The sequence below is a fragment of the Carcharodon carcharias genome, chromosome 7 (assembly GCF_017639515.1).
Source record: "Carcharodon carcharias isolate sCarCar2 chromosome 7, sCarCar2.pri, whole genome shotgun sequence".
In the NCBI taxonomy this organism is placed as follows: Eukaryota; Metazoa; Chordata; class Chondrichthyes; order Lamniformes; family Lamnidae; genus Carcharodon; species Carcharodon carcharias.
This window is the reverse complement of record NC_054473.1, coordinates 83473488-83501243: the sequence shown is the minus strand read 5'-3', so window position 1 is coordinate 83501243 and position 27756 is coordinate 83473488. Positions and strand designations below refer to the sequence as shown.

The following is a 27756-nucleotide window of genomic DNA, read 5'->3' as shown; positions in this document are numbered from 1 at the left end:
TTTATTTCAGATTTCTAGCATTCACGGCATTTTGCTTTTATCTAGGTGTTTTGATTTGTTTCCTTATTAATAAGTGGTGGCATATTTCACAACCCTCTGGTTCCTGCGATCCAATTCCTGCTAATAACCCCACAGCAAACTCGAGGTAGGATGAACTCAAAAGGTTAGCTTATTGCACACATTCAAAAACTGTGAAATGGAGGGTCCGCAATGTCCCCCTCCACTCACATATGGTAAAGAGAGGGGTAAAGAACATGTTTCACAGTACAGAGACCACAGAGAAATTAAATATTGGTTCATGTGAGGTCCAGAATCCAAGTCCAATGAGGAATTCCTTCATGGAGGTCGGCGGGCTGAAAACCGATGGTGTAAGGTTTGATTTTTTATGTGTTGTTGACTTCACAAGATGAAATAGGCACACAGAGATGAATCAGTTTTTGTACGTGATGATACAGAACTTTTCAGGAGAGGCAGGGTAAATGGGATCAGTTATCTAGCCTGGCTAAATCTCCTGGTGGTCTGTTAGATGTTACAGCAGTAGACTGGAGCTTGCAGCTCAGGAAAGCAATATTAACATGTTCAACAAGCTAGTCTTAGGTCATGTGACCTTACCTTTTCACAAGGTCTTCAACGAAGGATGTTTATCCAGTGTCTGGAATTTGGCTTGGCCTTCAGGACTGCTAATATCCCCACCTTTATCGGTTAAAAGGAATGTTTGAGAGGCCATTGTCTTAGCAGACTGTCTGACTCCGCTGGCAAACCCGGTCTATCAAATGCAAATGGCCTTCGTGTAGCTCCCTTTGAAGTTGGCTGTGCAGTCCCAGGTGGTCTGTTAGTAGCTCCTCGAAAATAATGAGGTGTGACATTTCCAACACTGCGATGTGGCTTCTTTTGTTTTGGTGAGTCAGAGACAGTAACTCACAGACACAGAGTCAGCCATCTTAATGGTCTTTGTTCACCTGAAATGTCCAGTTTAAAATTAAGAGATAGCCATGAGGACATATTTTATTTCGAAAAATTTACAGTTAGGTTTTGTTCCGTCACACCACCTCCCTAAATCTTGAAAATAACCAGAGTGCCAACATCAAATTGAAACCTAATTTTAACAAACCATTGCAAAACTGAGTAAGGAGAATTTTATAGCAGGAACATTGTTTAGCAGTGGTGGGTTAGTCAGAGACCCTGCAACTTGATTTTTAAATTTATTACTTACTCATTAGAACATACTTTAATCCTGATTCCAACAAAATATCTTACTGTAGTCAGAAGAGGATTTCAGTATGTTAATGCTAATGTCTGATAAAAGAGTCGGCTTTGTTGGCCTGTCTCATGTTTTGGTCCTGAGTAGGTATTATGTGCGGTCTGACAATGGCTTTTCTGCACTAAAGATGCTTTCATTGTTTTCTCCTCAACCTCAGCTGCTCCCGTAACTCCATCATCCACCTTCCTATCTCTTAAGCATGTCTTTTTGTCTCCACTTTTGCCTTACTCTGTGTTGGCATCTGGTGCTTTTCCCCCTGGTTACTGTGGCTCCATTGGGCCACTTCCCTTTCCCACCTTCTCTACCAGCTAATGGAAATAGAAATGATCTTTTTGGAAGAAATAAAGGCATGCTTTACATTTTGCATTTACGGAAAATTTTGACAAATTACCTTTTTATTTATCCCTGCATTAATGTACATTGTAACCATAAAATGGCAACTTTTTTGGGGGCAGCGGGGTGGCGAGGGTTTTTATGAAGGAACCATTGTATGATAATACATTGTTGTTCAGAGAATTGCCCTAATGTGCAAATTAGCTTTTTTTAAATTGATAACTTGTCAACTTAAATTTTGTTTCTAGGCAGCTGGGCTATCTGGTCCAATCACAGCTGTAACTGGATTCCCTACCTGTGTGATGGTGTCCTTTTGATCCTCTCATGTGAAGCAGCCCAGAAAGAAGATATTGTGCTGCTTTAGTTGTCCTGTTTTGCAGCACATTAAGGGTAATGGAAGGTGACGGTGACATTGTACATTGTGGATCTTCATTTGTGAAAATTGAAAGGCCTCAACTTGTGGAAAAGAGCAATACCACATCAGAAGTGTGGAGATACTTTGGCTTCCAACCTGGTTGTGATGGTAGACCAGAAAACATTGAAACCCCAGTCTGCAAAATCTGTTTCCGTGTCATTCCAGCAAAGGCCTCAAATACAAGTAACCTCTATGCACACCTGAAATCCCAGCACCCTCATATTTATATAGAGGTGAAAGGCAAACCCAACCAGGCACCAACCGCCACAGCTTCATCCGGGGAGCCAAGCAGAGAGCAGACGACCACAATGCGGGAGATCTTTCAGCGAAAAGATAAATTTGATCCAAAACCCAGGGAGCACAGAGAGCTGACCAAGGCAGTGACCTACTACATCACCAAGGATAGGATGCCTCTGAGTACCATTGCCAAGCCTGGCTTTCAGCACCTCTTGAGCAAGTTCAACCCGAGATATGAGCTGCCAAGCAAGAACTACTTTTCCAGAGTAGCTATTCCATCGCTTTATGCAGACGTTCGCAAAGTTGTTGAGAAAGAAATAAAGAGTGGGGATTGTTTTGCTGCAACTGTTGAAACATGGACATGTCGGAGTAATGAAATGTTCCTGACATTTGGGATTCAATATGTGGACAGCGATTGGATCCTCAAGAACCATTGTCTGCAGACTCAGTATCTACCAGATGAACACTCTGGTCAGAGTCTAAAGTGTGCCCTTGAAAATGTGCTGGAGGAGTGGGGGTTAGACCCAGTCAACCTTGTAGCTGTCACTACTGACAATGAACCTGCTATTAAACTTGCCTGTGAGTTGTTGGGTTGGAAAAGAATTAGCTGTTTCAGCCAGAACCTGCAATGTTCTCTCCAAAAGGGCCTTGAGGACTCGCGCATTGAAAGAATCGTTCAGCTGTGCCGTCAAATATTTTCTCAATTTTCACGCAGTTGGAGGAGGAAGCGGGATTTTTCTATAGCTCAGAGTCAGAAAGGCCTTCCAAGGAATTCACTGAAAGCAGATGTTAACAACCACTGGGGGACTACTTTGGATATGTTGGAAAGGTTTCTTGAGCAGCAGGATGCTGTCAGAACTGTATTAGCTCATGACCATAAGATGTGCCGTCTTGTTCCAACATGGCAGGATATTGATGTTCTTGAGTCAATTATAAGTGTTCTGCGTCCTTTCCGTGAAATGACCGAAGCCCTGTCTTCTGAAAAATTTATTTCCATTTCGGCAATAAATCCTCTTATAAAACATATATGCAATGGTCTTGCAAGAGAGGAACAAGAGGAGTTAACTCTTGGTTTTCTAATGAGAATGAGAATCAAGCGAGACCTTGAAATGCAATATGGAGACCCAGAATTGGTCCACTTTCTGGAGAAAGTCACATTCATTGATCCCCGGTTTGGTCCCGCTTGCGTAGACAATCTGGAAAATGTCCTGCAGCAAATTAAAGGAGAGGTACTTGCTGGCAAAGTAGTTGAAGAATCATCATTATTTCAAATTGGCTTTGATGGTTCAACTGTTTCTCCATTGAGCTCTTGCAGCTGGTATGATCGAGATAGTCCAGGGCCAAGTCAGCCAAAGAAGGCCAAATATGGAGGAGGACTTGCAAAGGTCTTTGGAAAGCAGAGTGGAGATGGAGGTGCAGACAAAATGGTAACTACTTCAGTCTCACTCCAAGAGCAACTTGATCGAGAGCTGGATTTTTATTTCAAGGAGCCTAAGCTCTCCCTAGAGAGCTGTCCTCTTCAGTGGTGGAAAGCCACCCAGAATTGCCTGCCTTTGTTGGCAAAGCTAGCCAAAAAGTATCTCTGCATTTCTGCAACGAATGTAGCTTCAGAAAGAGCATTCAGCAATAGTAGTTTTGTACTTACTGAGTATCGAAGCAGCGTGAAGCCCAAACATATGGACCAGCTGGTGTTCTTGGCAGAAAATCTTCCGTGAGGAAAGGCTGTTGAAAAGATCTGCCTTAAAAATACAGAGCAAAATTGTGGCAAAAACAATCAAATGTTCTAAGGATGATCGAAAAATTATTTATATCTGGACTACCTTCATGGTAGGTTTGAAGACGTGGAGTTGACCAGTAATTGTTAAGAGTGAATCTATTTTTTCCTGTCTACTTGCACAGTGGGTTGTTTGGCACTGCAAACATTCACCAAGAGCCATATAACTGAAATGTTCTTGCTACTTAGTTAACAGAAGTTGTTTGCCCCTTCTTATCTTTCCGTTCCTCCCTCTACCCCAAGATTGATGTCTCATGCTTCTGTGTTATGCTTCATTCAGAATGCTGGATAAGAACTGACAAAACTTAGCTAGCTGAGGTATGAGCGACAAGCATCCCTGCGATATAACTCTCAACCTTCTGGTTTGGATTTGTGCATTGACCAGCTTGAGCCATTAGGTGGCTCCAAGGCATGGCATCTATGTTTTTATTCGGTTGACCAACCAATACATCAGTTGCACACTCCTGATATTAAAAAAAACGTTGGCTTTTTTATAATCTGCTATGTATGCCATTTCTGTCAATGTCTTGTGATCTTATCTGATGCATGCTCAAGTGAAAGTTCCATCTGTATTTACAGGAATGAATCTGTAAAGTAATTCCAGTTAATAATTTCAGCTTATGGGGAAGTGCACACTGACTAAGTATCAAAATTGAAGAACATGCTATATGGGGAGTAGATCCTGATTCAGTGTCCCTATTAACCAAGTAGTCTGATGCTTTGAATATTTTAAAAACATGTTTGATAATGTAATTAACATGGTGCTTCTGACATTAGAGGCTCTTTATGGGTTATTTGAATATGAAAGAGTAGGTGGAAGATGGGCACTGGTGTACTTAAATTGACTCTGCTGTCTGACAATATTTTATGCAGTTCATTTTTAACAAAGACCTTGTGTATAACACACACATTTTGTCCACAAATGGTACTGTCTGTAATTCTTTATATGCCAACATAATGTAAAAATTTATAATGGGATTCTTTAAAGTAAACATTTGTACAAACATTTATGTAAATACTTCATAATGGGAAAACAGAATGTAAACATTTCAGCATCATGATTTGTTGATGAATCACTCAAATAAAAAAAGCATGTAATTTTTATCAGTAACTAAAATTTCTAATGTCCAAGCTGTTTTAAACAAAATTTAAATGTTACTTTTTCACTACTTAATTACTTAAATAACATTATTTAATTTAATCAATTGAATTGCTTCTTGTGTCTTTTAGTGTATTAAAATGTTCCTTGAAAATCTGAGCCCTTCTTAAAAGCTTAGGCTTGGGCTTGATAGTTTGGTCTAAAGAAGTGACTGTAGATTAGGACAGGTCCTGCAGATAGAGCACAGTGTGTGTAGTTTCCCTGGATGTTTGAGTAACATTTAAGCTAGCTAAGTGAAATATATGGTCATCAACTGCTTTGTTTGCATTTGTGAGATGAACGTTGGTTCAGTTACTGGGAGAACTACTCTGCATTTGTTTGAACAATGCCTTGGGATATTTTACATCTACCAGAAACATCTGACAGCTGCCAGTGTCTCATCCAAAATACAGCATTCGCTCAGTATTACACCAAAGTGTCAGTCTAGTTACATGTTGATTTCTGAATGGGGCTTGAACCACAACCAACTCACCCACAGGTGAAACTGCCACTGAGTCAAGTTATTTGTCATCTTCTTGAATTTTTAATGCTGATATTTTGGATTTGGCCTCTTCTTAAGCAAACCTCTTTCAATGTGAAGTATATGTTTTTTTTGCCCAGTGTCTAAATAAATGATGGTGAGATCCAAGGATCACAACACTATTCCTGCAAACACCAGCAAATGGAATGTTTCATGTCCTGTATGTGACCCTCTTCTCTTCAAAAAATGATTGATTGTACTCTCTGTAAGATCATGACTCAATCTCTAAACAGGCATAATTTATTTAAATGAGCAGCACACAATTTAAAACATTAGACCTGTGGTTGGTTTCAGCAATTTTACACCCCACCTGATTTTTTTCTCCAATGACTACAGGAATATACTCTGCGCACAGTAATTTCATAAAGGATTATTGTTCTATTGGCTTACATAATTGCCTCCATACTATCAACCTGATATGTGTCCCTAAGTGCTTGTCTTAAATATTTCCTTCTCTGTTCTTCTGGTAGGTGCAGTATAGGAGGTAGAAGGCTCCTGTGACTCAGTAAAGGGCTTATCACATGTTTCTGGTCGATAATCTCTAGGAGCTCGGGCCTGGCAGCAGACTGCAGCAGTGTGGTTTCTGCTGGCCCAGCTGTCTTTCTGACATCAAAGTGGGAATTGATTTAAGGGGCTACGAGGGCTCATACATGCTGTCGTTCCTGAAAGATCCTTGTAGGCTAGAATCAACAAGGGTAATCTTCCAACCCTGCTCCTGCATGCCACTTTGTAGATCAGAATTGCAATGTCTGTAATTTTGGTGCCATCATTTGATTTACTTTGACTTTTCCCATGATTTCTCCTAATAACTTGGAAGCTCCTCATTAGATTTCTGTATCTAGCTTTACACAGTCAAGATCTTGTTTATGTCAGAAATGATTGAGAAAAATTGAAGGCATTCAGTTGTATTCCTCTTCTTGGGATTGTAATCCCACTTGAATCATGCTGGGACCAGTGCCCTGGCGAATCACATAACTAGGGTTGTAGATAGGGCTTTAAACTAGGGGTGGGGTGGGGGGGGGCGGGCGCGCGAGGGGGCGGCGGGGGGGTGTTGGTGCTGGGGTGGAGGGTTCAGTTGCATGGAAATATAAAAAATCAAAGTTTAAGGAGAGGGTAACAGTGCAGGTTAGTGACGAGGTGGATTGCTATCAAAAAGTGAAAGGAAGGGACAGAGTGTGTAAATGCCAAATAAGAGTAGGGAAAATTGACAATAGGGCAAACTTAAAGGCTTTGTATCTGAATGCACGTAGCATTTGGAATAAAACTAATGAGTTACCATTGCAAATAGAGATACATAGGTATGATTTGGTGGCGATTACTGAGACGTGGTTACAGGGAGAACAGGTTTGGGAGTTGAATATCCAAGGGTACTCAGTGATTCGGAAGCATAGGCAGGAAAGAAAAGGAGCTGGTGTAGCTTTGTTAGTAAAAGAAGAGATCAGTGCTATAGTGAGGAATGATAGGTACTGGCGAGCAAGACATAGAGTCAGTCTGGGTAGAAATAAGAAATAACAAAGAAAAGAAGTCTATAGGTCCCCAAACAGTAGTTTAGCAGTAGGGCACAGTATAAACCAGGAAATGCTGGGAGCATGTAAGAAAGGCACAGCAATAATCATGGGTGATTTTGATATGCATATATAGACTGGACTAATCAAACTGGCAAAGGTAGCCTTGAAGGAGAGTTCATAGAGTGTATTAGAGATTGTTTCTTGGAGCAATATGTTGTGGAACCAACCAGGGAGCAGGCTATTCTGGATTTGGTTTTGTGTAATGAGATGGGATTAATTAATGATCTCATAGTAAAGGATCCTCTAGGGAAGAGTGATCATAGCATGATAGAATTTCAAGTTCAGTTTGAGAGCGAGAATTTTGAGTCCCACACTAGTGTCCTGGAGTTAAACAAAGGTAACTACATAGGTATTAGGGCAGATTTGGCCCTAGTGGACTGTGCAGGAAGACTACAAGGTAGGACAGTTGATGAACAGTGGCAGATATTTAAGGAGATACTCAATTCCTCCCAAGTAAAATATATCCCAATGAGGAAGAAAGATGATAAAAGGGGGAAAAAGCATCCATGGCTAAGCAAGGAAGTTAAAGATAACTTAAAGGCAAAAACTAAGGCATACCAAGTTGCAAAGGTCAATGGCAGGCTGGAAGATTGGGAACCTTTTAAAGCTCAACAAAGGGTTATTAAAAAAAATAATAAAAAGAGCAAAGGTAAATTATGAAAGCCAGCAGCGCAAAATGTAAAAACTGATAGCAAAAGCTGCAACAAGTATATAAAAGGAAAGAGAGTAGCTAAAGTGAATGTTGGTCCTTTGGAGTACAAGACTAGGGAGTTAATAGTGGGGAACGCAGAAATGGCAGTGACACTTAACCAATATTTTGCCTCAGTTTTCACAGTGGAGGATGCTAGTACCACCCCAATAGTAACAGGTAGTGCAGAGGATATAGAGAAGGAGGAACTTAGAACAATCACCATCGCTAGAGAAAAAGTGCTGAGCAAACTATTGGGATTAAAGGGTGACAAATCCCCAGGACCTGATGGCCTACATCCCAGGGTCTTAAAGGATGTGGCAGCGGAGATAGTGAATGCATTGGCTATAATACTCCAAAATTCCCTGGATTCTGGAAAGATTCCAGTGGATTGGAAAAATGCTAATATAATGCCCTTATTCAAAAAGGGGGGGAGGTAGGAAGTAGGAAACTATAGACCGGTTAGTTTAACGTCTGTTGTTGGGAAATTATTGGAATCCATTATTAAGGAAGTAGTAATGGGGCATTTGGAAAGTCAAAATGCAATCCATCAGAGTCAGCACGGTTTTATGAAGAGTAAATCGTGTTTGACCAATTTGCTAGAGTTCTTTGAAGATGTGACAGGCAAAGTGGATAATGGGGATGCTGCAGATGTAGTATATCTAGACTTCCAGAAAGCCTTTGATAAGGTGCCACACAAAATATTAATACACAAGATAAGATCACACGGAGTTAGGGGTAATATATTAGCTTGGATAGAGGATTGCCTAACCAACAGAAAGCAGAGAGTCGGGATAAATGGATCTTTTTCTGGATGCCAAGCTGTAACTAGTGGGGTGTCACAGGGTTCAGTCCTTGGGCTCCAACTATTTACAATCTATATTAATGACTTGGATTCAGGGATAGAAGGTACTATAGCTAAATTTGCAGATGACACCAAAATAGGTGGGAAACTAAGTTGCAGTGAAGAAATAAGAAATTTACAAATGGACATGGAAAGGTTAGGTGAATGGGCCAAAATTTAGCAGATGGAGTTTAATGTGGATCAGTGTGAGGTTATCCATTTTGGTCGGAAAAATAAAAAGACGACTTATTATTTAAATGGAGAGAAACTTCAGAATGCTTCAGTGCAGAGGCATCTGGGTGTCCTCGTGCATGAGTCGCTGAAACCTAGTATGGAGGTACAGCAGGTAATAAGGAAGGCAAATGGAATTTTGGCATTTATTGCAAAAGGAATAGAGTATAAAAATAGGGAAGTGTTGTTGCAACTGGACAAGGCATTGGTGAGTCCACACCTGGAATATTGTGCACAGTTTTGGTCCCCTTACTTGAGGAAGGATGTAGTTGCATTGGAAGCAGTTCAGAGGAGGTTCACTAGATTGATTCCAGAGATGCGGAGCTTGTCTTAAGAGGAGAGATTGAGCAGTTTAAGCCTATACTCGCTAGAGTTTAGAAGGATGAGAGGAGATCTAATTGAGGTATATAAGATGCTAAAGCAGATGTTTCCCCTTGTGGGGCATTCTAGAATGAGAGGCCATAGTTTTAGGCTAAGGGGTGGTAGATTTAAATCAGAGATGAGGAGGAATTACTTTTCTCAAAGAGTCGAGAATCTGTGGAAATCACTATCTCAGAGTGCAGTGGATGCCGGGACGCTGAATAAATTTAAGGAGGAGGTAGACAGATTAGTAATAAGTTGAAAGGTTATGGGGAGAGGGTGGGAAATTGCAGTTGAGGCCAAAATGATATCAGCCATGATCATAATGAATGGTGGGGCAGGCTCGAGGGGCTGAATTGCCTACTCCTGCTCCTAGTTCTTATGTTCTTATGTAATAGTTTGATTCATAATCGGTTGCATTATTTCCCTAGTTGCCATTGGTATACCCTAAGTGTTGCTTACAAAAGCTGGAATGGCCGACAGCAATTTACTTAGGGCAAAATTTTTACCTTGGTGGGCGGGTGCATGCCCGACCTGCTCGAGCATAAAATGCCACGCGTTGACTTCAGGCTAGTGTCCCAACGTCAATGCTCAGTCACGCGATATTTTGGGTGGCAGGCAATTCCTGTTAAGGCCATTAAAGTTTCAATTGACTTAGGTTTTTTCTGCCCATCCCACCTTACGGTGGGCGGGCAGGTGATAAGGCCAAGAGGCCTTTGCACTTCTTAGCAAACCTCATCCAAGGGTGGGATGAGGTTTTCCAAAGCAAATAAAGATAAAAACGTTAACATTTAATTAATGACATGTCCCTGCTCACATGACGGAGTGACAGAGCAACTCTGTGCCTCAGAGAGATTCTCAAGTGCGCACTTACGCGTACGCGCAAAGTTCACTCTCGCCTTGCTCACCCTCCTCCTGTCTGCACAGTCATCACTGAGTGCTGCCGCTTGCGTTTCATGCTGGGCGGACCTTAATTGGCCTGGCAGCATGAGATCACGATCCGTCCCCGATCGTGGGTGGCCTCTGCCGAGCCCACCCGAAAAGGGCTAATTTATGCCCTTAATGAAGAATGTTGATACTGCCAGAGGCTCAAATGTGCCTGGGTTTTTCTTTTGCCCTGTAATTGAATAGATGATGCTGTGTGATGCATCTTATGTATGTTAAAATGTGTTTATGTATACATCGCAGACTATACCAAAGGAGGAAGAGCCACTGGTAATGAGGGGTATTGGGGGAATTTTAACATTCTGATGTCATGGCAGTGGTGAGTGGTAAGAGAGGACCAGAAGTCTAGGTTTCCCTGCATGTGTGGAGATTTAACTCCACAGTGTGTGTCTTTCATCGTTGACAGGTTCTTCACCAAGATGCTAGGACCACTTTTTTTTTGCTTCTTATAAATGACTTGGATCTTGGAATATGGAGAAAAATTTCAAGTTTTGCCTATGATACCAAACTTGGAAGAGTGGCAATCAGTAAGGACGATACAAATTGCCTACAACAGCACATAGATAGGCTAGCAGAATTTGCGGACAGGAATTTAATACAGAGACATGTGAGGGGATGCATTTTGGCAGAAGCGATGGGGAGAAGCAATATAGACTTAATGACACAATTCTAAAGAATGTGAAGGAACAGAGGGGCTGGGGGTGCATGTGCATCGATCTTTGAAGGTGGCCGGACATTATCAAGACCGTGGTTAGCAAAGCATATGGGTTCATGGCTTTCATAAAAATAGGCATCGAGTACAAAAGAAAGTTATGTTGACTCTATGTAAGGCTCTGGTTAGGCCCCAAATAACAGGCCCCGTTCTGGGTACCACACTTTAGGAAGGATATGAAGGTCCTTGAGAGGGTGCATTGGAGAGTTACCAGAATGGTTCCAGAGGTCTGCGGGAGAGATGGGGGCAGTGTTAGTTACAAGATTAGATTGGAAAGGCTGGAATTGCACTCCTAGGAGCAAAGGAGATTGAGGGGAGATTTAATAAAGGCGTATAAGATTATGACAGGTTTGGATAAGCTAGACAAGGAAAATCTCTTCCCATTAGCTTGATGATACAAGGATTAGGGAACACAGATTTAAGGTTTGGACAAGAGATGCGGGGGGGAATGTGAGGAAGAACTTTTATACACAGTAAGAGGTAATGACTTGGAACTCACTGCCTATGAGAGTGATGGAAGTGGCGACAACCAACAATTTCTAAAGGAAATCGAATGGGTACTTGTAGGAAATAAACTTGCAGGGCTATGGTGAACAAGCTAAGGTTTGGGACTGGCTAGATTGTTCTGCGGGGAGCTGGCCTGGATTCGGTGTGCCAAGTGGCTTCCTATGCTGTAAATGACTCTGACTTAATGGCAGCCTGACAGGCTTGTCTTCAGTCAGTCAGGATACACTCCAGAGAAGGTTAAAGCCATAGGTAGATCCAATCCTAGACTGTGTGTTGGGGTAGGAGTGGGGGGGATGGGGAAGATCTGATTACGAAGAGGATCAATTAATCCCATCACCCATTTCCCTTAACTTTCACAATGTAATTGACATTAAAAAACCTTAACAATATAATTGATGCAAGATTAACAAGATTTCCCAGCACTTTTTGTTTTTATTTCAGAGCGATGCATTGGTTGGAAATAATTGTGTTCCTCTATATTCTCACTGGTAGAGGTGACAGGGCAGGGAGGTACTGTTGAAGTGAGCTTGGTGAGCTTTTACACTGCTGCAGCCGCAGTGTACCAGTGGTGGAGGGGAGGAAGTGCATTTTGAGACCTGTGACAGGGCACCGATCAAGCGGATGATGATGTTGAGTTTCTTGAATTGGTGGCAGCTGCTCCCATCCAGACAGGTGGAGAGACTACTAACAACACTGTGCATTTATGTAGCATGTTTAATATAGTAAAATGGCCAAAAATGCTTAATGGAAGCTCTAAGGAACAGAATTTGACTGAATGATCTCAGGACAGGGGATGTTTTTTATTTTTTCATGGGATGTAGGCATCTCTGGCAAGGCCAGATTTGTTGCCCATCCCTACTTGCTCTTGAAATAAGTGGCTTGCTAGGCCATTTCAGAGGACAGTTAAGAGTCAACCACATTGCTGTAGTCTGAAGTCACATGCAGATAAGACCAGGTAGGGATGACAGATTTCCTTCCCTAAAGGACATTTGTGAACCAGATGGGTTTTATATTCCAGGTTTAGTAATTGAACCCAAATTTCCCCAGTTGCTGTTGTGGGATTTGAATCCTTGTCCCCAGAAAATTAGCTGGGCCTCCGGATTACTAGTCCAATGACATCACCACTATGCCCTCTTCTCTCCTCTCTGCTCCTCTCCTCTCCCCTCCTCTCCCCCAAATAGCTAGTCGTCCGATAAAATTCAGCAATGTGAAATAGAGATTGCGGAGGAATGCAGGCCTGGAGGAGGTTATAGAGATAGGGAGAGGCAAGGCCCTGAGGGGATTGAAAACCAGGATAAGAATTTAAAAATGTGGTATTGCCAGATCAGGTCCAGCAGGGTTGGTGGGTGAGTGAAATCTGGTGCGAGTTAGGATATGTGCAGCAGAGCTTTGGATGAGCTCAAGTTTACAGAGATGCAAGCTGGGAAGCCAATCAAGAGAGCAAGGCCTTTAAGGGTAAATGACTAAGGAAAAGCTTGAAGTGTAACAGTAACTGAGTTAAACCATTTGTCTTTACCCCAGTCTTCACTAATGCCAGAACAGTTAGGCTGGTAGATATGATGAGGATCCTTTTTTAAGAAGTGATTTATTGTTCATCCTTGCCCTTCTGCTACTTTTAAATGTTTGACCTGCGGTACATATTTTTACAGATTGAGGTCCAGATTGCTGCCCATATTCCTTGTATTTGCAAGGTGCCCTCATGGCAACTCTATAATGTCGATTCCCTTTCGAGATTGGTCACAGTGTCTGGCTGGGTAATTGTTCGGCAGCTTCTACTCTGTGAGCTTCATTTCTCCGAAAAGATTGCGATTAGTGATAAGTGGGAGGGAAGTGCTTGATGTTGTGGCCTGGTTTTCAGACAGGTTTACTTGATGTTCTGTGCTTAACTGTGTGGTTACCTCATTTAAGGTACCAGAAACTTTGATCACCTCCAAAGCTGATTACTCATTTTTAACCTTAGAAATATTGATCATGTGCTCAGAATCAGCAAAGATGAGCAGTTTTGCTCTCTGCTGGGAGCAGTTCATGTTTTGAATTTTCCATATTGGGTTTACTATACCAGGCTGTGTTCTCTCAGTGTATTTGTTGTTTAAATGTATGTGTGCTTGAAATTGGAGGGAACTTATGAAACCTCTTCCTTGTGCAATTTGTTTTTAATTTATTCTCATGGTGTTGGGCGATAGTGACAAGGCTGTCCTTATTGTCCATCCTGACTAAATGGCTTGTGAGGCCATTTTGGACGTCTTTAAGACTTAGCTTCATAATATGGGACTGGAGTCATGTGTAGCTCCAAAGATGGTGGGATCCTTTCCCTGAAGGACATTAATGAACCAGTTAGATTTTTAATAACAACCCAGCAGCTTCACCCTCCTCGTCTGGTGCCAGTCCATGAATTACCAAATTTATTCAATCATTTTCACAAATTGCTATGGTGGGATTTGAATTCTCAACTCTGGGCTGCTAATCTGATGCCATAATAAAACAGTCTGTGACTTGTTAAAGCTGGGCTAAAATTATCTACAACTTGCATATAAAATAACACAACTCCAGTTTTTTGATCATCCTGATAAGCCTTGATAAACAGGAAGCCAGCTGTTGATCAGAAGTGTGTAATGAGGTGAGATCTCCACACACACACTTGTGAAACTGCTAACTGACTTCACCCCTTTACTTCAGGGTGACGTCAGCATGACTGCCAGGCAGCAGAATGCATAGCAACATAGCCGAATAATAACTCATGAACCGAGGGAGTTCTTGGCGGTGTGGTTGTGCTTCCAGCTGTTTTCCTTTCCGATTTCATACCCCCACCTCTCCCCCACAAAAATCTGACTGGCAACTTGCTTTCTAGGTTGTCAACAGGCACTACTGTGATGTTCAGGGGAAAATTCTAGTGTATATTTTACAATTTATTTGGAAAGAAAGCTACATTACACCTTAATTTGATGTGATTGCCTAATAAAAAAGAATCTCAAATGTTAACACAAATCTTATGAATCCATGGTGCTCTCATAGGCCACATTTGAACAGAATATATTTATATGTATAGTATACTTTTCAAATGTTCCAATGTATTTGGGGCATTGCAAATTCTAATTTGTAATACCTTAAATTAGCATAAGACAGTGCTGATTGGTCCTTCTATCAGCTGACTATAGTCATTTGGGATTATTAGGGATAGCACTGAGTTCCCATGCAGAGCCATTCCATCATCGGATGCTTAATTTCCAATCTGAGGGGCTGGTAATGCCAGCGGTGTAATGCTTGAACCCCACCAGTAATTTTCAGGCCGATTTTTCTTTGATATTAAACTGTAGCCAGCAAGAGAGGGATTAAAGCAGATTTTTTAAATACCTGTGGATGGTAGATAAGCATTGTTTTTTGAATGCCTGATGGTTTTGCATTCCATCAATATAGGTGGCCAGCTTTGTCTGTCCTCGGGACTAGAGGGGACACATGGCAGTGATCCTGCTAAAAGAAGGTGTGGAGAAAGCAAAGCGAGGTGTAAATTGTATTATTGAGGAGGTGTAAATTAAGGAGCTCCAACTGTGGTGGCAGCTTAGGGTGGAACCATCTGCACTACTGTATGGAGTCCAGGCTGGCCTCTAATACATACACGTGCACACACAGACACACACATATCCAGGGGCTGATCCATAAAAGGGTGTCGCTGGTAGTTGCTTTTTCCAACAACTCCAGATCAGGGCTCTCACTTGTAACTCATTAGCAGTAAGGCCCTTGCTGTTGAGTAGCACTTTCTGTTGTCATCCCAAATTGTGTGGGATGTGAATGTCCATATAAACTATAGTACTTAAGGGCAGTCGCAGCTTTTTTCACAACATTTCAATATTTTTCCCCCTAATTTTTCTTTCATTGTGTCTGGATGATGTCAGTAAGGGGCAACATTTAGATCTTTAATCATTCATGGGGTGTAAGCCAAAGCCAGCATTGAATGCCCATCCTTAATTGCCCTTGACAAGAAGTTGGTGAGCTGCCTTTGTGAACTGCTGCAGTCCATATGGTGTAGATATACCCACAGTGCTATTAGGAAGTGAGTTCCAGGATTTTGATCGTACGACAATGAAGGAACAGAGTTGTATTTCCAAATCAGGATGGTGTATGGCTTCGAGGGGAACTTGCAGATGGTGAATTTTCCATGTGCCTCCTGCCCTTGTCCTTCTAGATGGTAGAGGTCATGGTTTTGAAAGGTGCTGCCAAAGGAGGCTTGGTGAGTTGCTGCAGTGCATCTTGTAAATGGCTGCTACTGCACCAATGATGGAGGAAGCCAATGCATAAGGCAGTATAGGATGCCAATCAACTGGCTGCGTTGTCCTGAATGGTGTTGAGCTTCATGACTGTTGTTGGTGTTACACTCATCCAGGCAAGTGGGGAGTATTCCATCACACTCCTGACTTGTACTTCTGGCTTTGGGAGGCTTTGGAGAGTCCCAACCTCTGACCTGCTCTTGTAGCCACAGTCGAGAGCAGACTGATGGGACAGTAATTGGCCGAATCGGATTTGTCCTTCCTTTTGTGGACAGGACATACCTGGGAAGTTTTCCACATTATCAGGTAGATGCAAGTGTTGTAGCTATATTGGAAAAAGATTGGTTAGGGGCATGGCTAGTTCTGGAGCACAAGTCTTCTGTACTACATCCAGGATATTGTAGGGGCCCATAGTCTTTGCTGTATCTATTCTGCTCAGCTGTTTGTTGATTTTACCTGGATTGAATCAGGTTGACTGAAGGCTAGTGTCCATGATGCTGGGAACCTTAGGAGAAGGCTGAGATGGGCCATCCATTTGGTGCTGCTGACTGAAGATAGTTGCAAATGCTGTCGTCTTGTCTTTTGCATTGATTGCTGTGAGGATGGGGATGTTTGTGGTTAGTTGTTTAATTGTCCACCACCATTCACAACTGGATGTGGCAGGATTGCAGAGCTTTGATGTGATCCGTTGGTTGTAGGATCATTTAGCTCTGTTTATAATCTGCTCCAGTGTTTAAAATACATGTAACCATGTATTGTGGATTCACCAGTTTAGGTTTCTCATTTTTAGGTATGCCTAGCATTTCTCCTGACATGTTCTCCCACACTCCTCATTGAACCAGGGTTTGTCAACTGGCTTGATAGTGATGGTAGTGTGAGGGTTCACAAGGCCATGAAGAGACAGATTGTGTGGTTGAATACAATTCTGCTGCTGATGCCCCACTGTGCATCGTGGATGCCCAGTTTTAAGCTATTTGATCTGTTCTGAATCTATCCCATTTAACACAGTGGTAATGCCACATTATACAATGGAGAGTGTCCTCAATCTGAAGACAGGCCTTCATCTCCAAAAGGATTATGTGGTGGTAATGGACCGACACATCTGCAACAAGTAGTTTGGTGATGATAAGGTCGAGTAGATTTGTCATATTATTGTTGGTTCTTTTACAACCTGCCACAGTCCCAGTCCAGCAGCTATGCCCCTCAGTACTCAGTCAGCTCCTTCAGTCATGGTTTTAATAAGGCCACCCTTTCTGATGGGCATTGAAGACCCCATCCAGAGTACGTTCTATGCCTTTTGTATCCTCAGTGCTTCTTCTACATGGTGTTCAACTTGGAGGAGTACTGATTCAGCTGAGGGAGGGCAGTAAGTGGTAATCAGCATGAGGTTTCCTTGGCCTTGTTTAATTTGATGCCATGAGACTTCATGGGGTCCAGAGTCAATGTTGTGGATTCCCAAGACAACTCTCTCCCAACTCTACATTAATGTGTTGCTACCTATGGTTGCCGATGGACAGGACGTACCCAGGGATAGTGATGGAGGATTCTGGGGCATTAGCTGTAAGGTATGATTGAATATGACTGTGTTAAGCTGTTGCTTGACTAGTCTGTGGGAGAGCTGTCCCAATTTTAGTACAAACCCCCAGAGGTTGGTGAAGAAGACTTTGCAGGGTCTGACTGTGCTGGGTGTGTACTAAGGATGGGACAATCCTGCTGCTTTTCCCTATGACAATTTAGCAGAGATCAGGAACCTGCCATGTGAGGATTGGGGTGAGAACCTTCATTCTTCAACTTGCCTCTGTGTGTAGATAGTCACAGAGCACAAATGCTCCGTTACAATGCATTATATGATAAAAAGCTGGCCTTTGCAGCACTGAATTTATTGCAGGGAAACTTGAGTTTCGGAATTGTCCCAGATTTGCACTCAGTTCCATGGGTGGGGTGCATTTTATGCGCTGGCCGTAATGGCGGCTTTTCACATCGTTTTGTCCCAGTCCAGCTGCATTAATCATGCATTCCTGGGAAACATGCCGTGTTGCTAGCGGGATGCCCTCTCATTCGCCTGCCCTGCCATCACCTCTGTCCTTCAGTAAACCGGGTGCCATATTTAAAGGCTGCCCCCGCAAAGAGCGAGCACTCTTCAAGGGATAGGAAGCTGTTGTGAACTGATGGCTGCCAAAGGGAGGAAACATGCTGCCCTCAGATTTAGCGACGCCTCCCTCGAGCACCTAGTGGACGCAGTGGGGATCCACCATGATGTCCTCTACCCCAGCTCTGGGGAAGGCTGACAAGCAAGGTCACCAATCTTGCATGGGAAGCAGTGGTCAGTGCCAATGCCCTGCAAAAGAAGACAGCCACCCAGTGCAGCAAGAGAGTGAATGATCTCTGCTGTTCCACCGGGTAAGTCACTCTTCTCATTGCTCTCAACCCACACATTCACAAACCCATCACACATCCACAGGGACCTCACTCACTGCCAGTTCAAGGGACATCACCATTCACTCTCTCACACACATCTTCATTGTCCTCATCCTGTCCATGGGACCACTCACCACCAACACATGCCAGGCGTACTTATCATCTGGCCTGGCAGGCATCCTGCTTACACTCTCTCCATCATTCATGCAGGTCAAGCTAGCACACAACAACAGGGAGAGGTCACAGACTGGTGGAGGAATGCCTGACATCAAGGTCCTCACGGACTTTGAAGACAGAGCCATCCAGCTGGCTGGTGAGGATCTGGACCATTCCTGTGCTGACCATGAGGTCAGCGCTGCTCAACCAAGTGAGAATCCAGCCGTTCAACATCCATCAGGCAACCATGCTGTGAGTGATGTGTCCTGTTTCACAGGTCACTGCCATGCACTAATTATCTCTTCTTGCTTTCGCAGGCACATCTGGGAAACAGCCAAGGAGTTCACAACCCAGGGCTTCGACTCAAGCTCTGAGGTCACCTCGGAAGAGGAATCTGCTGAAACTCTCATTGAAGTCCTGTCACAGCGCTGACCCACACACTGCACCAGTGCAGAGACACACACCTCGTTGGCACCTAGATTTAGAGTAGCCTCGGGATCACAATCTGATGAGCACATTGCTCTTTCTGATCCACAGCAGGTGGCGGCAGGCACTTGCCATATTTCTGGCACTCGGAGGACTGCTGGAGGCCAGAACGTTACTGAGTCTGAGTCAGATGATGAGCTTCTGGATTCAGTCATGTCACAGTTGCTGAATCTGCAAAGGCAAGCTCGGGAACATCAGGAAGGGATGTCTGCTGCACTCTTCAGATTGCAAGGCATGATGGAGGAGTTCATCCATCTTCAGGCTGAGGTGATAGCACTGGCATGTCAATGCATCAAGGTCAACGCTGTTAGGATGGCGGCTGCCATGGAGACCTTGGTCCAGGACATTACTCCTGCACTGCTGCATGAGCTTAACTCCATCGCAGACGCAGTAGTTGGCCTCCAACAGTGTCAATGTGAGACAGGCGCAGGGCAGCTCAATCTCATCCAGCTTTCCCTTTTCCTCAAGGAGTCAGCCAGGGGCCCTTGAGCACCCACAGGGAGGAAGATCAGCAGGGCCCCAGGGCCATCCACCCAAGTGACTCCGGAGTGAGCAGCCCATCTGAATCCCCTCTTCCTGTAACCCAGCAGCTCCAGCTTCACAGGCTGAGGAGGGTGTCACTGCCACACAACAGGACCCTGAAAGCAGGCTAGGGCCCTCCAGGTCTCAGCCCTCCAGAGGACGCCGGCCAAGGCCATCACAGACAGGCTGTCAGGGGAGCACCAAGACATAGTGGCAGGGTTAGAAAGGTTTAGAAGATGTAGTTGCATAGCCTGGGTACGGGTGTTAATCACTTGTACATAATGTCACTATTGTAAATAAACTTCCAAGAATGTCTTCCTGTCTATGGCTCCTTGTTCTGATGAGCAGTGTTCGTGTCACTCAAGATATGAAACCTTGGTCCCTGCACAAGATAAAGATAGGTGTCTCTGTCCAGGGCCTATTCCCTGTGCTTTGTGTAACCTTCCCAGTACACTGATGGTGTGCTTTCACAGCCACTGGTCACAACAGTCATGCCTGCACCTCGATGGGACTTATCAGTTGCTGCCAGGATGTCCTGGGCTAGCAGCACAGAGTTCCGTCATTCTCTCTGTGTGCTCTCAGCACCTTTTGAGGTGCGGCTGGCCCCCCAATTTCATCAGATTCTGTGTCTGGTGACAATGTGGTCCTGAAGGATTCAGCTCACGAAAGATGCCACAGGATTAGGAGAAGTTAAAATTTCCCAGCTGAATCTCCATGATATGACCCTGCTCACAGAGCACAAGTGAGTTGCCATCAGCCAGACAGGAGTCAGACATTCACATAAGCTATCTGAGGATCTATGGAGTGTCCCCACTGCCTGTTATCATTATCCTCCCGGAATGTAGGGACTATGGGCATCCAGTGTGTCTCCATGACAGGAGCATTATCGCAGAGGATATGTGCACTGTCATCAGCGAGATAGGAGTCAAACATTCACAGATGCAATGTGGGGACCTATGGTGTCTCCTCACTGCATGTCGTTATTATCCTCCATGAATCTGGCAGCTGTGAGGGCCTCCCAAGGGCACCTGCGTCGTCTGGCCAGTGCGAGGGCCTCATCGCCATCATCCTCGCTTTCGAGGACCTCCTCACCCTCATCCACGTCGACGTTCCCCTCATTGGAGGAGATGTGCAGCTCCTCCATCTCCTCAGCCAGCTCCTCTCCCCGTTGCAGTGCCAGGTTGTGAAGGTATGCAGATGTATGAAAATAGGGTTCCCGGCATCCAGCAATGGGAAACGCGGCCCGCCATTGATGGGCAGAGCGGATGATTGCAAACTGGTTTCACATCGTTGTGAAACCAATTTTTTGCATTCCTGCCATATTGTCTGCTCATGCCCGCCATGACGCCCAATGTCAACAGGCATGGAAAATTCTACCCCCTGTACGGATGTGACACTAATGTGAACATTGGTCCCAGCCAAGTTCACAATGATTTTCAGTTTATCTCATGTTCTTGGAGTGTGTGATTTCCCTTACTTGAAAGTTCAGAATGAATAAAGTTTTGAGGGAAAAAAATGGTACAAACTTCATTTGGAGAATGACGATCTTGTGCAGCTTTATCTTGAGTCACAAGTGCATAGAGTGCAAACTTATTATATTCAATCTGTGTCAGAAAAATTCTTTACAGTTGAAACTTCAAAGAACCGATGAACATTAAATATCACAAATTGCTCAATACTGTACTACATTGAGCTAGACCTACTGATCTTGTGTTAACCATAAAGGTTTGGCATGACTTCCTTGTTTTGTATTCAAAACCAAATATCCCAGACCGTTTTCTTAACTGCCTTATAAACTTGTACTACCACCTTCTAAGCTGCTGAATGTGCAACCCCAGGTCCCTAAGTTCTTGCACATCCCGCTTTAAATGTCTTGCTTTTAGATTATACTGCCTTTGCATGTTGTTTTTCCCAAAATGCATCATTTCACGCTTAGCTACGTTAAACTGCATCTGATATTTGTTTGCCCATTTCCCCAATTTGTCTACATTCTCCTACTGTCCTGCTTATTATTTACTACATTACTAAGTTTTGTATTTTCTGCAAGCTTCAATGTTGCACTCCTTATACCAAAGTCCAGGTCATTTCTATATAACAGGAAAAGCAATGGTCCCTGGGGAACCCCACTGAATACTTACCTCCAGTCAGAAGAACATCCCTTCACAACTACTCCCTGCCGCCTATCCCTGAGCCAATTTGGAACCATGTTTCCACTGTCCTTTTCATACCATGTGCTGGTATAATTTTTTTCCTTGACAATATTCTCTCGTACTTCTCCCATATCTGATGTTAGGCTGATTGACCTATAGTTACCCGATTCATCATTCCTTGAACAAGAGTGTAAGATTTACAATCCCTCAGTCCTCTGGCACCACCCCGGGATCCAAGCAGGATTGAAAGATTTGCTTCCCTCAGTAAATTAGAATGCATCCCATATAGACTGGGTAATTAGTTAGCTTTGAGAGATAGCAACCTAATTCGCATCTTCTATCTATTTTTATTTCATGCAATATCTTTACTCCCCCCACTCCCCCCCTTCTCTACTGCAACATTTTCACCCTCTTTTTTGAGTGCAAAGCACTCACTCCATATCTCAGTCATGCCTGTTCCTGCAGAGGATTCCTTTTTTCATTTCCACCATTCCTTTAACTATCCTTTTACTTTTTAAAAGTTGATAAAAGATTTTGGGTTTCCCTTACATTATCTGCTGATCTTTTCTAATACCTTCTCTGTGCCCTTCTTAATCCTCCTTCAGTTTCCTCCTGCACTGTCTGTGTTCTGCCTGGATTTTGACAGTATTTTGTAATTTACATTGTTATAAATCTGCTTTTTCTCTTTTATTTTAACCTCCATTCCCTTTGTCACCCAGGAGCTCTAACTTTGAATGCCCCATCCTTCCTCCTTATGGGGATATGTGTGGTTTGTACCTGCCTTATTTCCACCCTGAAGGTCTGCCATTTCTCGTTATTTATTTCCCTTAGCCAGTCTTTGTTTCCAGTCCATCTGTGCTGGATCCCTTCTCAGATAACTGAAATTGGCTCTCTCCCAGTTGGGTATTTTCACTTTTGATGTTTTTTTTGCTCTCCTGATACCTTCCACCCTCTCATCTGAGTTAAGATTGTGAATTTGTCATGTGGTGAATCATATTGCTGCTTGTCTTACTGCTGTGACACTGGGCACTTTTTAATTTGTTGTTCGACTGCCCACCCCACTTTTCCAGCGATGATATAGAAAATTTGACAGGTGTCTTATATTGGCCACAGATCATTCCTTTCTCATGAGGATCTATCAGTTTTTAAAGTTGAGCATCAGCATATGACGTGACCTTTACCATCAAAATTTCTAATTTGATTACAATTTGAAATCTGAAATGACTGCAAGCAGCTGCTTTCTCCTGAACTGTCACTGAACGTTATGATCTGTATTGCATCGATCATCTTACTCCCTATTCAAAGTGAGTTTCATAATGTGAAATCCACGATGGGCATTAACTTTTGATTACATGTTCATCTTTGTGACGCTGCTGAAACAAGTCTGGTCACACTCCAAAGTAACCTTTAAAGACACCTTTTTTAACCCTGCAAAGCCCTTTTAAAGCATCTCCCCCTCTCAGCTTGTCGATCTCTGACCCATGTTAGGCTTGCCTGCGCCATATCTTTTGCAAGAGTGAGAGAAGACCTACCCACTGGCCCCTGCCAGTGTTGCTCATGAGCCTGTCACAAAGAGCTGTATCAGATTTGCCAGGTATATTTGTTGCTCCTTCCTTTGAAAAATGTGCACAATTTTCAAAAGTTTCAAATTCCTACATTAAAACTTTAATCTTATGTAGATTGAGAAATATAATTAAAATGTCATTAGATCATTGTTTCCTTAAATTGCTTTTATATGTCATTAAGTATGAATAAAATGGTGAAAAATAATGAATGTATCACCAAATAGATTGCTAGGAATGTTCCTCCTGTGCCTGAGGATTGAACAGTTTGGCATCTCTTGGTAATATTATTCAATGCTTGATGACCTCTATGGGAGGCATCTCTAAATCTTATGTTTGCTCACACTGTGTATTCAGTGTAATCCGCATTAATTCTGTAAAGTTGACCATCAGATTTAATGTGTGAGAATTCTATCATCAAAGTCTATCACTTGATTCCAACATGAGGTCTGGAATGACTAGTAGCACCTGTTTCTTCTGAATTATCACTGAAATTTATGACTATTGCTTTAAAATCTTGCTTCCTTTTAAAAAGTTTGACTAAGAGCCACTTGTGTATCTAGAAAGCATGGAACACAGATCTGCACTTTGGTACCAGTCAGTTGCACAAGTATGGATCTGCACTTTGGGGTCAGCTACACAGTAACCTATCTGTGGTACCATTGTGGAGATCGTGGAGATTGCTAAAGATTTTGCTGCATGTATAAGTTCCAACACGAACTTTCAGTGTTGGTACATGTGCAGATAGGGTGGTTGCGGCTGTAATTATTTATGTAACGCCCAAACAATGTGTGATTCCCTGAACCAACAGGCTTAATGTGTTCTGCATGACCTTAGCTTGTCACTTTTCTCCATTTCCCCCTCTATCCATTTAGCTAAATGAAGCTGCAGGCAAGAAAGCTGAAAGTTTAAATTCACTAATCCTTGAAGACAGGCTTGGGGATCATGGTCCATGATTAACCTGTCCCTGTTCATTTTGTTCCAGGCAGGATGTTAAACTGCTCTTGCCTGCTGTTTTAAATGATTTCTATATGCAACCTATGCTATCTGCACTGTTCAATGGCTGCAGTGCGGAGGCCTGATATTGCAAGTGGCTAGCTCTACTTAAAGATAGACACACCTCTTAAAGAGAATATGCATTGCAGTTGTTAAAAATTGGTGGGAGAAGTGAATCTGGGCTGTGATATTTTGAGGAGAGGATGAATACGCGAGAGTGAGCACCAAGTTTTTCTGACAATACGCTGGACGTCTTGGCATGAGAAGTTGAAAAGAGTGACACCCTATATCCCCAGGGGATGGGGAGCAGGGGAGGCTCTCCAGTCATATGCTTAGGAGGCAGTGGGAAGAAGTAGCAGTGGAGGCAAGTGCCAGGAGTGTTGCTCTAAGAACATGGGAGAAGATCAGCAAGAAGTTTAACAATCTATGAGTCGTCAAGATGAATAGGCTCAATTTTCAAATGGCAACTGCATTACTACCATTTCCTACCAACTGCATCACTAGCCCCACCTACTGCTCAAATTATCATCACCAAAGGCTGGCTGCACTTGAAAGTCTGCGTACATTGTCAAGGAACATGGAGGGATCCAGCACCAACTGAGCTTTGTGTAGAGCTTGGACTCCAATTTTTCCAACTTGGAATGGCTGTTGCCTCATCAGCACTCATGTGGAACCCACTGTGATCAGCATCTGATAGCCAATATCATAGCTGTTTGTGCTGAAATACAAAACGAAGGTCTGAATGATGTAATGGAACCTCAGACTATTGCCTTGCAAACTCAGACTGCTGTTATCATGGTTCTGGATAGCACTCTTCAAAGGAGGTTCAGAACAATCCATCAATTTTGCTCCCAATGGGTCAATAGGATTGCTGCGAGCTGCCCCGGGAAACTGGCAGTGGCTCTGGTGAGCAAGAACCTATTGTCCGCTCCATCAGGATGCCAGCTTCCCTGCTCTCACTCCTACCACTCAGCAGTGCCCTGACTGTTGCCTGCCAGCCAGCCAGATCAGACTGTTGAAGTCCATGCTGAGATGGTACAATCCTCAGGCAGGCCCTCTAGACCCAGAGCTGCTCAAGGTTGCTTTGCAAGATCACCTGCAGTTTCCTCAATTGAAGGTCAGCAGCCTTTCACCAACCATGCTGCAGGCATTGGGAAGGCACCTGTCAGCAGCACCTCGGATAGGTAAAAGTACACAGAAGACAGGCACAAAGGAAATACACAAGGGTGATTTGTTTATTTTTGTATGCATTATCAATTGATAGAATGTATCAAATTGGATTAAGAAGTTCATTTTCTCCTGGTTTTTAATGTTTGTGTTGTCAGAAAGAGGACCATGTGATGGCCAGTGATAGAGGAACCGGGTAAGGAGCATGCGACTGTTGGTAAATGGGAGGCGTGGTTGAGGTTACTGATATTGTTCTTGAATAATGTGTTTCTGTAGAGCCCAGGCAGAAAGGGGCTGTCCACATTGTCACCTCCCTTCCTGTTCCTCCACTTCCAGTTGTACTTCTTGCTCCTAACTCTTTGTCTGATAGGTGGTAGTGAGAGCTGTTCCCTTTTAATACTATCTCACCAGGGTAATGCAGGGCTCCTCCAGAATGTTCCAGGCAGTAGCAACATTATTTGAGGGTGTCGATGGTGTGCTCCATAATGGTCCTTGGCTCTTATTGTGGGCCTGTTGTGTACATGTGTTTGGGTTCTGAACTACTGTCGTGAGCCATGTAATGAGGGGATAATCCTTGTCACTCAGGAACCACCCTGCGACTTGCCATGGTGGGTCAAATTCAGATGTTGCAGAGGACTTATACAGAATGGAGGAATTGTGACTACTGCCAGGATATCGGGCATTGACATGCAAGATATGCTGCAAGTAATCACACATCAGCCACACATTGTCTGTAGCAAGGCGGAATGAGATGAAGTGGTATTTTTGTTTATAGAGAACCCCAGTGATGATCCAGGAGTGTACTGCAAACTCTGAGATGTTGCTTATGTGTCCAGCAGCCAAATGCATAAAAGAGCCACAGTCAGTTGACAGCCACAAGCAATGCTGTCCTTACTGTTTGCACCTTTTGAGTTTGCCCTTTTTGTGTTTGCAGATTGCAACAGTGGCAGGTTTCAGTCACAACTTCTTGTGAAGTGAAGATGTCTCGTGTATTGGTCCTCACTGAAGTTGGGTTGAGAGAATTGATCCATAAACAGTTGGTGAGTCTGGCCTCCAGCTGAGAGCCTTTTCTCTCTTCCCTCTTGAAGAAGCTTGTCCTCACTGCATGGCTATATCTCAATTATGCCAAATTCTTAGAGGAAGCGTTACCTGCCTTCCCATAACTGGAAGCAACCTATTTCAGCAAAAGTTTTTGAACAAACAGAAAAATGCTTCAGCACCAGCAGCACCACTTCCTGTAGACTATTCAAACTTCAGCCAAATGCAGGGAGGCTGCTGAAAACATGTACGTTTGCATCAACAGCTGGAAGAAATATTCAAGCAACTACTGTAGATTGGGGCATACAAGTCAACCTTTGAAGCCTCCAAAAATCCTCTCAGAAACAGGGGTCGATTTATACGCCGAGTATAAAATGTGAACTGCCAGTTTGAGTGGTCACTATTTTGAAATGTGAAAAAAGACAAACATCAGTCATTCATAATAAATTAATGTGGCATGGTTTATTGAATGAATTAATTTTACAAAGGTACCTTTAACCACTAAGTGTTTTAAGATGGTCAGATCCATTGTCTTCAGCATCTGACGCAAAGTGTTAATCAAATTCACTCTGAGTCACTTTGACTATGGCGTCATCGTACCGATTCACTCTGGATTAGATTTGGTGGGAGTCCCATGGACGGTGGGGGGGTGGGGGGGGGGGGGGGGGGGGGGGGGCGGGGGCATTGGGGGTGAGTTCCCGTGGGCAGTCTAGGGGTGGGGGTGGTCAGTATTATAGTTACCCAGAATTGATTTTAATTCTTTTAACTTTTTCTGCGTAACTATTGATGTAAGACAGATGGAACCATCCACAGTTTGCGATTTAAATCGCATTATCAGATGGTTCCCATTTCAGGACATTGCCCATCGGAAATTTGTTTTCCTGGTCAATGGCTGTGCAAACCTTACCTGAGAACTTCCGGGGGGGTTTGCAAGCACATCTTTGGGGTACTCGGCAGTTACACTACCCTGGAGCTCAGAAGTTATGGGCCATGGTCAATATTTAAAAAATAAATTCAAACTTGAGATAAAGATTTTCATGATCCACCTCACTATCTGCCCAAGGGTCCGATTGCATCATGTGAGCTGAAATACTAAAAGTTCGTGAAGTTACTAGCATGAATGAAATTACAACTTTTTACAACTTTTCTAATAAATAAAAACCTCTTGATAACTGAAGCAACTGTGGATGATGATTTGAGATTTTAATCAAATAAAGTTCTCTTCGCAATCCTGAATACAAAGTCCTGTTCAGCCAACAGCTTATCAATGGAACCTATGAAAAAGATCACTTGGCCTGATGTAGTCAGATTTCATATACTGTTTGAAATTTTTTGCAAAACGTGTTTGAACCAATTGCCCTGATTTAGGCTAAGGCCGATAAGAAAGGCTTCCTTGAAGTATTGAGGGTAGTTCTGTCCAGCCTTGAGCTTGGTGCTCTATGAAG

General features: G+C 43.3%; 2 protein-coding genes across 2 annotated transcripts in view; both read left to right on the top strand.

Annotated features, from left to right (window-relative positions):
• The window catches only part of LOC121280367 (E3 SUMO-protein ligase ZBED1-like), a 43065-nt gene extending 37915 nt beyond the window's left edge, over nt 1-5150 (top strand). Inside the window, exon 2 of the mRNA XM_041192304.1 lies at nt 1843-5150. Coding sequence (XP_041048238.1) covers nt 1988-3961 — 1974 coding nt within the window. The 5' untranslated portion in view covers nt 1843-1987 and the 3' untranslated portion in view covers nt 3962-5150. The remainder of the gene's footprint in view (nt 1-1842) is intronic.
• LOC121280368 (testis-expressed protein 264 homolog) overlaps nt 1-27756 on the top strand; it is a 391323-nt gene that overhangs the window by 131315 nt on the left and 232252 nt on the right. The gene's annotated exons all lie outside the window — the stretch shown is intronic.